This window comes from Peromyscus eremicus, chromosome 16_21 (genome assembly GCF_949786415.1).
Source record: "Peromyscus eremicus chromosome 16_21, PerEre_H2_v1, whole genome shotgun sequence".
NCBI lineage: Eukaryota > Metazoa > Chordata > Mammalia > Rodentia > Cricetidae > Peromyscus > Peromyscus eremicus.
The window spans coordinates 40,041,531-40,055,016 of NC_081432.1; the positions used below are offsets into that span (position 1 = coordinate 40,041,531).

Below are 13,486 nucleotides of genomic sequence, written 5' to 3' on the forward strand. Positions count from 1 at the left end.
AACTGGTGTCTCTGGCCTCTGCAGGCATCTGCACTTATGTGTTCAAGCCCACCCCCCCCCACACACAATTAAAAATAAATCTGTTTTTAAAAAGCCTATGAATAATGAAAATCAACTAATATCCCAAATACTGACTTTTGTTTCAGGTACAAGTACAAAATACAAATATCATCAAGACAGAATGAGTCTCCTTAAAGTAAGAGTTAGGGAAGCAGACCAGAGTCAGCGATGACCATTATCTCTGCTGCAAGCTAGTAAGTGGGCAGTGAGTCAGGTACAACCCAGAGGAGCCTGGAAGGTTCTCAACATCAGTGACAAAAAGCATCACTCCCAAGGACTTTAGAGTCCACTTGGATTTACTGAAATAGGCGTTCCTTTCTGCAGGCAAGTTTAATACTCCCAAACCTGTCTTCTTTCAGTTCTTTAGGATAAAGGTATGTTATTGTATCTTTAACTTCCATAGAGTGTTGTTCAGCTTTTTAAAGGAAACATTTGGTGAGCAAATGTAATTCTGGACACTGAGAAGGTGGAGGCAGGAGGATCAGGATTCAAGACCAGCCTTTGCTACAGAGCAAGTTCAAGGCCCCACTCAACCTACATGAGACCCTGACTCAAAAAAATAAAAGAAAGAGGTGATCTAAACAAAAGGAGCCTCTCAAATGAAAATTATAAGACAGCTGAAATGCTCCGTCTAAACAACCTAGCAGGGAGAAATCAGTCAGGGCCGGTTTGTGTTTATCAAGTCCCCAAGGTGCCACTAATAAATACAAAACATACAGAAGGGAGAGGGGAAGGAGTGAAGAGGGAAATGAAAAACATTAGAGGAAAGGGGGGGAAATTACAAGAAGAAAGGAGCCAAAGATTAAAGTATATGATAAAACAAACAACAGACAAACAAAACAAAACCCACCTGAGAACGCCCCGGCCTGGCACACACCAGTAATCTGAGCACTCAGGAGGCTGAGGAGGAGGAGAGCAGACAACTGAGGCCAGCTTGAGCCACAACAGTAGAAACCCGGCTCAAAAACAAAAGTATGGGCAGGTGTGGCAGCAGAAGCCTGTGTAATACAAGTGCCTGGGAGGTAGAAGGAAGAGGATCGGGAGTTTAGGGTCATCCTTGGTTACAGAGCAAGTTCAAGGCCAGTGTGGGCAACACAAGGCCTTGTTTAAAAAACTGGACAAAACCAACAACCAACAACAAAACCCAATAGCACTAACTGACCCCTGCTGCCCGGCTTGGACAGGAAGTTCCTCATTCCAGTAGAGTCTCAGACACTTTACGAATCAGAACGAAGGATAAAAGGCCAAGTACATACTGAATCTGTCGCTCCAAAAAGTCGACACCAATGGTTTTCTTGTAGTCTTTTGTAAAAATGCCTTTGCAGTATCGCTGAATCATGCTGGACTTTCCAACTGCTCCGTTCCCTACGACCACCGTCTTGATGGCTACTTCCACATCTTCCTCCAACATTTTTGCAACAGAAACAGTCTCTGGACCAGCTCTAGTTCCAGGTGATCAGATCGTCTCTGCAAACCTACAGCTTAAAATAAAAAATATGTTTATCAAGAAACAATCACATTACATTGCAATAATCTAACCAAAGGCCGAGGCTCCCAATCCACCTTTTTCCTTGTTAACCTTAGAAAGGTAAACAATGACACCTTATCCACACAATTCTCTTTCAGAGACAAAGACTAGGCATTTGAAGTACTGAATTTATTACTTAGCCTCTAAGTTTCCTGGCAACAATATTCATCTCACAGAGTTGTTGACCAAGGAAGGATACATGTGAAAACCTTAGCAATGTGTGAGTTACACACGCAAACATTCATTTTGTGTAATACAATCCCACATGGTGTAACAATAAATGCATTATTAGAAACAAACCTGAGAAACATGCTTTTAAACTTTAGAGGTGTCTTTTTTAAAAAGCACCCCAAAGAAATGTTTTGTGTAATGAAGTACAGTCAGGTGTCACACTGAGCTCTTGGTTAACTGCTCAGTTCTCACATTACAATGAGTGCCGCACAAATCATCTCAGGCCACAGATTCTTCGGTTTGAGACCAGTTATAGTTTACCAGATAATCAAGGTAATAGAATATGCATACTTTGCACTCAAAAAAATAGAAAGTCAATTTCCTATAGTTCTTAAAATGACATACCTACTTGGCTATTATATTTCGGCTCCCTTAACTGAAAACCATTACTACACGAACAGAACCTGAAATGCAAAAATATTCCTGAGCCTTCAGACTCGCCCCAGGTACTTCATAAACTTGTATGGTCCTAAGAATCTTCTAGAAGTACTTGTGGAGATCTAGCCATACATAATCAGAAACCTCAGAGCGGTAGCCTTTGAGTCTAGTTTTGAAGAGAAGCACAAGCCCGGCCTGGCGGTACAAACCCATAATCCCAGCACTCAGGAGACAGAGGAAGGAAGCTCACCCCAAGTTTAAAGTTAGCCTGGTCTACAGTGAAATCACATCTCAAAAACACAGAACAAAACACACAAGAAAAGCCAAGAAGCAGAGAAGGGCACAGCTTAGCCTTTGCTTCCAGAGGGATACCTGCGCTGCACCTTTGGGATCCACCACTGCCCATGCCTTTCAAGGCCATCCTTCCCTAAGATGATCACTGGCTCTCAGGACAACCAAAGTGAGGCCAGCTGTGCTCAGTGTGGGGCTCCTCTTTGCGCTGGGCTCTCCAGCAGAGCAGCTGCAGGCTGGAGCTCCTTCCTGGAAACCCTCCTTTCTTTCCAGGTTTCATCCAGATTGCAGTCTTAAAGCTCTTCTCTTTAGCCTTCCCAGGAATTTCCCCTAGAAGCCTCTGGGTTTTTGTTGTTGTTGTTTTCCCCGAGACAAGGTTTCTCTGTGTAGTCCTGGCTATCCTGGAACTCACTTTGTAGACCAGGCTGGCCTTGAACTCACAGAGATCCCCTGCCTCTGCCTCCCGAGTGATGGGATTAAAGGCACGCGGCACCACCACCACCACAAGCCTCCTGCACTGCTAATTCCATCCTGACATTAAAGAGCCCAGATGGATACGCTCCCCCAGGTGATTTTACACCAAGTGAACGTTAGAAACATGAGTCTATGTCAGTGCCTCTGGCCTGTGGCTGATGCTGGAACTGAGGAAAACTTTAAAGGTGGTGATGTTTGGATCCCATGCTCTGAAAATACGATTTCGGTGTTCTAGAATGAATCCAAGAGTTCATCTCCCAGCCTTTTACTGCCATGAAGCTTCGGTCTCCAGAACGCTCAGGAGCAAATCTAAACCTAGCAGGTGAGGTGGCAAATGCCATTCTCCCAGCCCTCGGAAGGCCGACTCAGGCTGGAGGGCAGCTGCACGTTCCAGGCCAGTATGGGCTACACGGTGAGATGGCATCTCAGAAAACAAAAGTAACAATACACAGCTCCAGTTCTTACCCAGAGCTGACCTCCTTCATCCAGCTGTAGTGCACACCGGCTCAGTTCTAGGACGTCAACTTCCTTTCCTCTACCTCACAATTCTTCACCCTAGAAGCTGTGAAGTTCCAAAAAGGGGGGAAAAATCAACAATGTCTACAGCAAAATTCCAGCAAGAAAAACCTTGTATTTTATCCTTTAAAACATATATTCTCAGCTAAGCAGTGGTGGCACACGCCTTTTATCCCAGCACTCGGGAGGCAGAGGCAGGCGGATCTCTGTGAGTTTGAGGCCAGCCTGGTCTACAGAGTGAGTTCCAGGACAGCCAGGGCTACACAAAGAAACCCTGTCTTGTATGTATACACACACACATACACACACACACACACACACACACACACACACACACACATACAGAGTCTCTCTGCTACACAAATGACTCAGTAGTTAGGAGCACATTTTTCCAATCATGGGGACCAACCTTGAGATCCCAACACCTGTGTAACAAAGCTGGGTGTCTCCCATATACCTGCGACCCCAGATACAGGGGGGTTGAAGACAAAAGAATTTCTGGGGCTTGTTGGCTTACAGTCTAGCCAACAAATAAAAGGCCCAGGTTCAGAGAGAGGTCCTCCCTCAAAGTTACAGGTGGAGAATGATACAGAAGTACACCCAACACCCTCATCTGGGCCTCTGTGCATGCACACAGACACTTGAACATACACTCCCAAGTGCACAGACATACATGCATAAAAATAAATAAATAATATAAATATATAGACTTCAGAGACACTTCTGATAGTCTGGACATTTTTTGTTCCATTCTCCAAGCACAACTAAAATCTCTGTGCATTACATAAAGGGCACACAGGCCTCTGAAAAACAGAAAGGACAACGGGCTATAAGCTGCAGACACAGGAACAGAATAAATAAAAGTGAATTGACTTTGAGTTCTTTTTCTCTTTCGTTTCTCAAACTAGATTATGAAGAAGTCAAATAACCAACAAACAAGAAGACCTCAATAAAAGGCTACTCTCTTTAGCCAAAGGACCAGGAAAGGGGCAGCTGAGCAAGAAGCCAAGACAGGAAACACACCCTCACGACGACACCGCACTGCCAAAGGCCACCTTACAACTCTGATGGGAGGAAAAGCAGGTAGTCCCTTTCCACCCACACTACCACCCTGCATCTTAGAGACCACGCAGGGAACTGAGATGCCCACTCCATCCACCAGGCCTCGTTTCTCACCACCTTTACATCTCTTTCTTTTGGGGGGCGGTACAGAGGAGGCCTATTAGAAAGCTTCACCTTTCACCATCCCTCAGAGGCAACGAGGGAGGGCATCTTCCCACCCACTGCAGCGTTAGTGGGGACCACAGGAGGAACAGTACTACAAAGTGCCTCTCCTCCTCCCGAAAAGGACAAACCCGGTGGGTGCCATCATGGGTGCCTCTTAATAGGGGATCCCTTCCCACCCTCAGTTTCAACGGAAGACAAGTCTTAGTTAAGAAAGACACAGAGACGAATCCAAGTTTACAAGTGAAAGTAACTTCAACAGAAGGCTCAATAGAGAGACTCAAGGGCAGAACAGGGAGAATGGAGGGAGGAAACGTAAACTTGATCATACAGTAGAAAACAGCCAATCTCAACAACACAGCACAGAAAAAAAAAAGACAGAGCGTCAAAGACCCGAAGAACTAAGAGAAAAAAAAATCTATTGGTATCACCAGAGTTAGGACAAGGAAGAGCAAAAGGATAGGGCTGAGAGGCAATGGAAAAAATAAAGACTGAAATACCCCAAATTTAGAAAAAACACAAATTCAAAGAAGCTAACTGAAACAAGGCAGACACACCTAACAAAATCCAGACCCAAAACATACCAAATATTTGCCAACTGAAGACACACCTTCAAAGCACTGAAAGACAGTGAGTTTGGTTTTGTGTGTTTTTTTTTTTTTTTTTTTTTTTTTTTTTTTAATCAAACTGCGTGGGAGGGAGGGATCTTTTAGGGCAGAGGTAGGGGGCATGTTTTTATGCACAGGCCCTGGGTTCAACGCCCCCAGCATCACACCCTACTGCCTCTGACTGGGATTAGGAAGTGTGGCTTTCTTGGAAGAAGTGTGCCACCATACCTGACTACAGAGATATCAAATAACAAAAGAAAGAGCACATCACTTCGTGGGGCTGAAAGAAATGATCTGTCAGCACAGAACCACATCCCAATGAAATCCTTCAGGAGTGAAAGAGGAGGCAGGCCAGTTTCTGATCAGGAAAAACTGAGACCATCTGCAGTCTGCCCAAGAGAACAAAAAGAAGTTCCTGAGACAGACTTCAAAAGGATGAACATGGTAGATATAAAATTACTGTGAAATGCAACAGTCTTCTTGTCTCTTTCTTTACAATGTATGTGAAGAAAATAATTAAGATAATTATAATAAGATAAAGGAATATAAAAAGAGGATCTTATACTGGAACTAACAAAACGCTAACTCCAATATGCTTTGACTTACACACATATATGTGTGTACACACACACACACACACACACACACACACACACAGTATACAGACATATGTGCAGGCAAAGCACTCATTAACTTTTATTTTTTTTAAAGAAAGGATTAGAGTGCACTGAGTATATGTTTTACCAAGATAGAGCGTATTCTGAGCCATCAAAGAATACTGCTGTGAGACTGCATCTCCTCAGAATGTCAGATGACACATTCATAGAATTTCACCAACATGGCCGCCTAAAGATGAGCGAGGCAATGGCAGCACCAGCAGACACGCTAACATAGACTGAGAAAGCTCACACGGCGTCAACCCTACACGGAGAACTACTGGTAACTGAGGAATGCTGAGAGCAGGAGAAATAGTTTCACCGAGAGAAGAGCACACCAACTAACTGGTTATCCAACATCAAATGGTCAGCACCGAAAACCAAGACATACAAGGGACATCACATGGACTGAGCAGGTTGTAGTTAGACACACGTAACAATAGTTAAATAAAGAGAAGCCATGAATTTGAAAGAGAGCAAGATGGGGCACATGGGAAGGTCTGGAGGGAGGAAAGAGAAAATGGTAAATGATGTAATTATAATCTTAAAAATTAAAAATATATGTATTTTTAAAAAGTGTCAACAAATCTAAAATACTGAAATCCATACAGTGTATTCACTGAACATAATAAACTCACACCAGAAACCAGTGACAGAATGAATATTTTGAAATGAAAAACACATTTCTAAGGGATTCAGGGATCACAGAAGCTTAGAGAGAAGTAAGTAACTGGGTGTGGCCTGTAATCCCAGCAGTTGTTGGAGCTGAGGCAGGAAGACCCTGAGACCAGCCTAGGCTATATGGCTAGACCCTGTCTCTCTCTATATATATATATTATATATTATATCTAATATCTAATATATTATAAATATGTAAGCATAATAGAAAAGTTAATATGGAACTCTGTGGGAAGCAGCTACGGCAGTGCAGAAAAAAGCTCCATTAGGTAAGAGTGTTCATCTTAATAACCTAAGCTCTTAACCTGGCAGGGCAGCCACAGAGCTAACCACTCAGGAGGCCACAGCAGGACAGCAACCTCAAGGCCTGCTTGAGACCAACCCAGCCACTTACCAAGACACTATCTCACAATGAAAAGTAAAAAGAAGGCTGGGTATGCAGATCAGGGGCACAGCAGACCTAAGGCCCCAGGATTAACCCCCAGAATCATCATAAAAGTCGGAGGAAACTGCACTAATTTTAAAACAGTGTAATTTGAAATCAAGAAGGTTCGATACCAGCTAGAGGAGATCCACACGCCCGTGCGGCAGAGGAGAAGGCTCAAGGCAGAGCCTCCCAAATGCAAAGCTTCACCTTATGCAGTAAACTTAAAATGCACCACCACATAGGCACAGTTACAACTTTTTTTTTTTTTTTTTTTTTTTTTTTTGGTTTTTCGAGACAGGGTTTCTCTGTGTAGTTTTGCGCCTTTCCTGGAACTCACTCTGTAGACCAGGCTGGCCTTGAACTCACAGAGATCCACCTGGCTCTGCCTCCCGAGTGCTGGGATTAAAGGCGTGCGCCACCACCGCCCGGCCTCACAGTTACAACTTTTAAGAGCAAGTCTATAGAAGAGAATATTCCTGAGTGGGTTTAAAGAGTTCTTAGTCAGGAAACCAGAAGATACAACACGAGTGGGAAATCGATAAACTAGATACCAAAATTAAAAAACACAGGGTGCTCTTCAGTGGGTCGCGACCCCCACTGGTACACTTCTATCTCCAAAAGCATTTATATTACAATTTATAACGGTAGTAAAATTATAGTTATGAAGCAGCAACGAAAATAATTTTATGGTTGAGGGTCATCACAGCATGAAGAACTGTATTTAAGGGCCGCAGCATTAGGAAGGTTGAGAACCACCGTACAAGAGGACAATGGCTCGGCAAGTAAGCGAGCGTGCTACACAAGACTGATGACTTAAATTCAATACCCGGATCCCATGGTGGAAGGAGAGAACTGGCTCCCGGAAGCTGTCTTCTGACTTCCACATGTGCACGTGACATGTACACACCTGCCCCCACACACATTTCATCACAATAATACAATTTCAAGACATAAAAACATCAACCAGGCATGGTAGCACACACCTGTAATCCCAGTATTTGGAACGTGAGGCAGGAGGATCAGAACATCAAGTTCATCCTCGGGCCAGAGTGAGTTCCGGGCCAGCATGGGCTAATGAGAAAGTCTCAAATCAACCAAACCACCTAAACAACAACAAAGAAACAGCCCAGAAGGTGCTGCACACCTGAGATTCCTGCACTTTCAAGGCTGAGACAGGAGGGCAACAAGTTCAAGACTACGCTGTGTACATATTTGGAGGACCCTTTCTCAAAAGTAAAGAAATAAACATTTGTTGTTTCAAACGATGATGAATAAGGAAGGCAATGAATAGACAAGACACCGTCTAGGAGAAAACACTTTTAAAATACGTATCTGACATGACTGGTATCCAGAGCTTCAGAAGGAACCCTCAGGCTCAACACAAGAACACGCAACCAAGTTAAAAAGGAGCAAAAGACAGACATCAGACACACAAGCGTGTGCATGGCACACGAGTACACAGACAGACATTCAGTAACTGTGGCTGAGTTAAAGGCACATGATTCCCGATGACATCCCAGGGTGTGTATGGGTAAGTAGAAAAGAGGAGGAGCGACTGAACTGGCAGGAATGCAAAGTGACAGGGCCACTCTGGAGAACAGTTTTCATCGCTGAGGATACTACAACCGAAGAGCTGATGTCCTGTATAATCCCCAAACATCACACAACTCAATACCCTATAGAACTAAAAACTGAAGTTCCACACAAAACTCTGTGGAATACACACACACACACACACCAATCTATGGCCATACCATCCTGATCATGTCTCATCTCAGAAGCTAGGCAGGTTGGATCTGGCTAGGAGATTTGCTTGCTTTCATTTTAGTACATATTGATGTATTAGTGTTTTGCCTGCATGTCTGTGTGAAGGCATCACCAGATTCCCTAAAACTGCAGCTACAGGCAGTTGTGAGCTGCCATGTGGGTGTGGGAATCTAACCGAGGTCCTCTGCAAGAACAGCCAGTGCTCTTAACCAGTGAGCCATTTCTCCAGCCCTATCACATCTATATACATAATCACCTAAAACTGAAAACTACCCAAATGTCCTTCAATGGGTGGATAATATAATTAGATATATTTGGCACATCCACCTAATTAAACACTACTTAGCAATACAAAAGGAGGGGGGATTATCCACACAGGAAACAATGTGGGAACAGACAATTGGCTCAATAGCACAGTGTTTGCCTAGCTTGGCAAAGCCCTGGATTCCATGCCTAACACCACACACACCTGGCATGGTAGCACATATCTGTAACCCCACCTACCACTTGGGATGTGGAGGCGAAAGAATCATAACCTCATGGCTATCCTTGGCTACCGGAGCAAGTTTGAGTCTAGTGTGAACCACCTGAGATCTTGTCTCAAAGATAGATAGATATAGATAGATAGACAGACAGACAGTCTCCAAAATAACCAATATGGATGCATCTTGAATCTCAAGGGCATTATATTTAGTCAGTGAAAAAGTTATCAACATCCCAAACTGTTACACTTAAATGACATTCTGAAAGCATCAGTAACTCCGAGGAATCAAGAATAAGAAGTATGATATAAAGAGACAGCATGAGGTTTTAACATATAGTAGGACCGGCTTTATAGCCTGACTGCATCGGTGGTTACATGAAACTAATACCCCAAAAGTTTTTTTTTAATCATATGAAAGTTAAACAATAACAAAACTTAAACAAAGACGTCAAAACAGTTTATAGCTCTGGGAATTACTGCTGAGATTCTCAGAAACTAGAGTTAAAACATTGCATCCCAGCATGCAGGAGGAAGAGGCAAGTGGATCTCTGGCTTTGAGGCCAGCCTGTCTACATAGCAAGTTCCAGGCTGGCCAAGCCAATATGGTGAGACCCTGTCCCAAATTACACACATTAAAAAACAAAAACCCAAAAAACTGCATCAAAATAATTATGTTCTTAGAAGGGCACAATTCTGAATATAATTAAAAACTGACAGTAATTATAAATATCCTTCCCTCTCAACTTAAATCACTTGGCAACAGTCTTTCGCGTTAGCAAAGGATGGGTCAACTTACTAAGTAACGGGTGGCGGGGTTTGGTTTTTACGTCGTGCAACTGCCTGTACGTTTGCAAAAAGCACAGAACTGCTCTTGCCGCGCAGCCCTGTGCGGACCCTGCCTCGCCCGGCGGAGTGAAGAAGTTCTTACACACTCGAGTTCCTGCTCCAGGGAAACCACGGCGACGGACCGAGCGGCGGGCGGCGGCCGGGAGCGATGGCACGGAGCGGTCCAGCCCGTCCGCGCGCGGGCTGTCCCCACGAGGACCGGGGAGGAGAGCGCCGCCCGCCGCAGCCCCGGTCCCCGCCCACAGCGACTTCCCGGCCCCGCCACACGGGAGCCCGCAGCCCCCGAGCCGAGGCCGCGCAGGCCGCACTCACCTCCTGCCCGCAGCCCGGAACCCTCGGCACCGAGCCCGCAGCCCGGAACCTGGAACCCGCAGCACCGAGCCCGGAACCCACAGCCCGCAGCACCGAGCCCGGCTCCTCCCCACGGACGCCTCGCACCCGCTCCGCTCTTGCAGAACGGTTATGATTTCTCTAGCGAACTTTATTAGGAATCCCGGTGCACGGAGACACTCGTCGCCCACTCCGGCTGGGATGAAGGGCGCGCCAGGCTCCCGCCCGCCACGCAGAAGAGCATGCGCCACCTCGACTGCGCATGCTCCCCCCGCGCCGGCCCCGCCCTGCGCTGGCCGTGGAAGAGCGGGCTGGGTTTGCAGAGCCTCAGGCCTTTGGTACCCAAGGAGACCAAGGTGAGCAGGATGTGCAAACCTGCTGAAGGAGTTCTCCGTTTCCTTTTCAGGAGCCCCACAAGTCTGCCACTAACTGGGACGCACCTGGTAGCATCAGAGTGGTAGAGTGAGCCAAACAATCCTGAGTGAAGACGAACTCATGCAGCTCACAGGGTATGACTGGACAAAATAGAAGCCTGAGATCCTTAACCATCTAGAACCAACCGGCAAATGAAAAGGCCCTGCAAAAAGCAATCCAAATGGGCTTCAGACGTGGTGTGAGAGAACATGTCTGTGATCCGAGGACCCCAGATGGTGGGAAGAAGATCAGGAAGTCAAGGCCATCCTGAATGACAAGAGACCCTGTCTCAAAATAAATAAACGAGTATCCCTTGCTTCTATATACCTCAAAATAAAACAGAAAATGGTGATCTAAAACACCAAGTGTTGACAAGAATGTAACATAACTGAATTTGATTGTGGTGCTGGAGCAACTTCTTTGAAAAACAAGGACAGTTTGTTACAGTTGTGCACCCTGTGACCCACAGGTCCTTGGTCACACAACTGATAGGCATTGTACTTAGGATGTACAGGCAGACAGGTGTCAGAAGACCCATGGCTGCTCCTGTCCTAATAGCCCTCAAATGGGAATAACCCAAAAGACCATCAACAGACAATCAATCATGACTAGACCATCAGTATTGTGTAATGGAAACACTGCACAGGAATGCAAAGGACCCTCTGAAACTGTAGGACAACACAGAAAATGACAGAAACTTACAGTTGAACATAACATGCTAGACACAAAAGTACGTGTTACACGTTAAGTCCATTTTTTTCTCCTTCCTTTTTGGCTTTGTTTTGTATGTGTGTATGTTTGTGGGGTTTTGGTGTTTGTAGAGACAGGTCTGGCTGTATATCTGAGGCTGGCTAGATACTTGCAGCTAAGGCTAGATTTTAACTTACCATCTTCCTGTGCCAAGCTCTTAAGTGCTGGAATTACAAGACTGTGTCATCATGCCCAGTGTCCAGTTCATTTCTGCTGTCAACTCAAAACTCTGGACACTAAAAGTTCTCCAGACTGGAAGGGTTTGTGCAGTTTGTGCATTACAGATGGAAAAAAAAAATGGGCCCCACCACTAGCAGCAGAGCTAGACAAAAGTAGGGACCTCCAAGTCAAAAGCATTAAAACGAAACTTTGACAAGGAAACCCTACATGAAAGAGCATTAAAATGAAACTTTGACAAGGAAAACCTACATTGGCCATAGCTAGACAGGCTGTACGATCCATGTTTGCTCCAGGCACGTCCTAAACAGGATGGTGTGGGCATTGCAGCCCTACGGTTTTGAGTCAGCATTTCAACTTCCATTCAAGAATGTGGAAGAGCCCTGACTCGAGCCCACAGCAGTTAGCTGTTAACTTCCCTCACTGCCACCTGCCCAGACCCGAACCCCCTCCATCATCCAGCCCTTGTAATTAAATATAGGACATCCTGCAATTTTTCCCTATAAAGAACCAAAATGGAAAGATCGAGATGCTGGAAGTTAAGGTAACAGTCCTGTGATGTGCAAGGAATTGTGACCGAAAGAAAGGGCTTCCCTGGTGCTGGGAAGGTAATCTCTGTTAGTCTTGCTGCTAGTAATGTATGTGTATATTTGTGTATTTGTGAATGTTCAAACTGTACTTTCTATAAACCCAGGGCCTCATTCATGCTAGCCAAGCATTCTACCTTTATGTAATAATGAAACTCAAGCTCTACTCTCATTCATTTTTTTTTCTGTATGAGAATTATACTTCACATAGTAATTTTGAAATGAAAATTTTCAGATTTAAAAATGAGAGGTTATTTATCCATGATAAAAATCATTTTTGAGCCATAAATGTCAAGCACTGGTAAGTTTAGCTCTAGGATTTGGTTGGAAATTTTTAACCTTTTTAAAAAGTAATTTATTTAGCTTTATTTTATGTGCATTGGTTGTGAAAGTGTCAGATCCCCTGGAACTGGAGTTACAGACGGTTGTGAGCTGCCTTGTGGGTGCTGGGAATTGAACCCTGGTCCTCTGGAAGAGCAGCCAGTGATACTCTTAACTGCCGAGCCATCTCTCCAGCCCCCAGTTTTTACCTCTTTTATGAAGTAAAATTGGAATTTACTAAGAAAAGATTTTAATATGGATGGGCATTAAAGGAGAGAGAAGCTTAAGGAAAGGACAGTGTAACAGTGTTAAGTGTCAGCTTGACAGAACCTAAAATTGCCTGGGAGATGGGCCTCTGGGCACATCTGTGAGGAACTGTCTTGATGACATTAATGAGTTGGGAAACCCTACCCGTGGTGGCACTGGTCCCTGGCTGGATATCTGCACTATATAACCAGAGAAAGGAATCCCAGATGGTTGACTCAGTGCACCAGCTGATTCAACTCCTGCCTTTGATTTTTACCACCACCGTGGATTATATAGCCTTTAACTGTGAGCCCAAAATAAACCTTATCTCCCTTACGTTGCTTCTATCCACAGCAACAGGAAAAGAGTCTAAGAGACTAAGACGATATTACAGATCACGGTGACACACTACTGTAATCCTAACTCCCAGGAGGCAGAGGCAGGAGGATTGCTTCAGATTTGAGGCCAACCTGGTCTACATAACAAGTTCCAG

The 13,486-nt window shown here is 44.7% G+C and overlaps 1 protein-coding gene across 2 annotated transcripts in view; it reads right to left on the minus strand.

Moving 5' to 3' along the window:
* Window positions 1-10,714, minus strand: part of Rab23 (RAB23, member RAS oncogene family) — a 34,878-nt gene extending 24,164 nt beyond the window's left edge. The window contains exons 1-3 of one of the 2 annotated variants that reach the window (XM_059282052.1): window positions 10,481-10,714; window positions 3,428-3,524; window positions 1,317-1,541 (exon numbers count right to left, since the gene is read on the minus strand). In XM_059282052.1, coding sequence (XP_059138035.1) covers window positions 1,317-1,471 — 155 coding nt within the window. In that variant the 5' untranslated portion in view covers window positions 1,472-1,541; window positions 3,428-3,524; window positions 10,481-10,714. Of the gene's footprint in view, window positions 1-1,316; window positions 1,542-3,427; window positions 3,525-10,118; window positions 10,311-10,480 lie in introns of those variants that run through there. The other variant, XM_059282051.1, reaches the window with a different exon arrangement.
* Window positions 10,715-13,486: the final 2,772 nt, after the last annotated feature.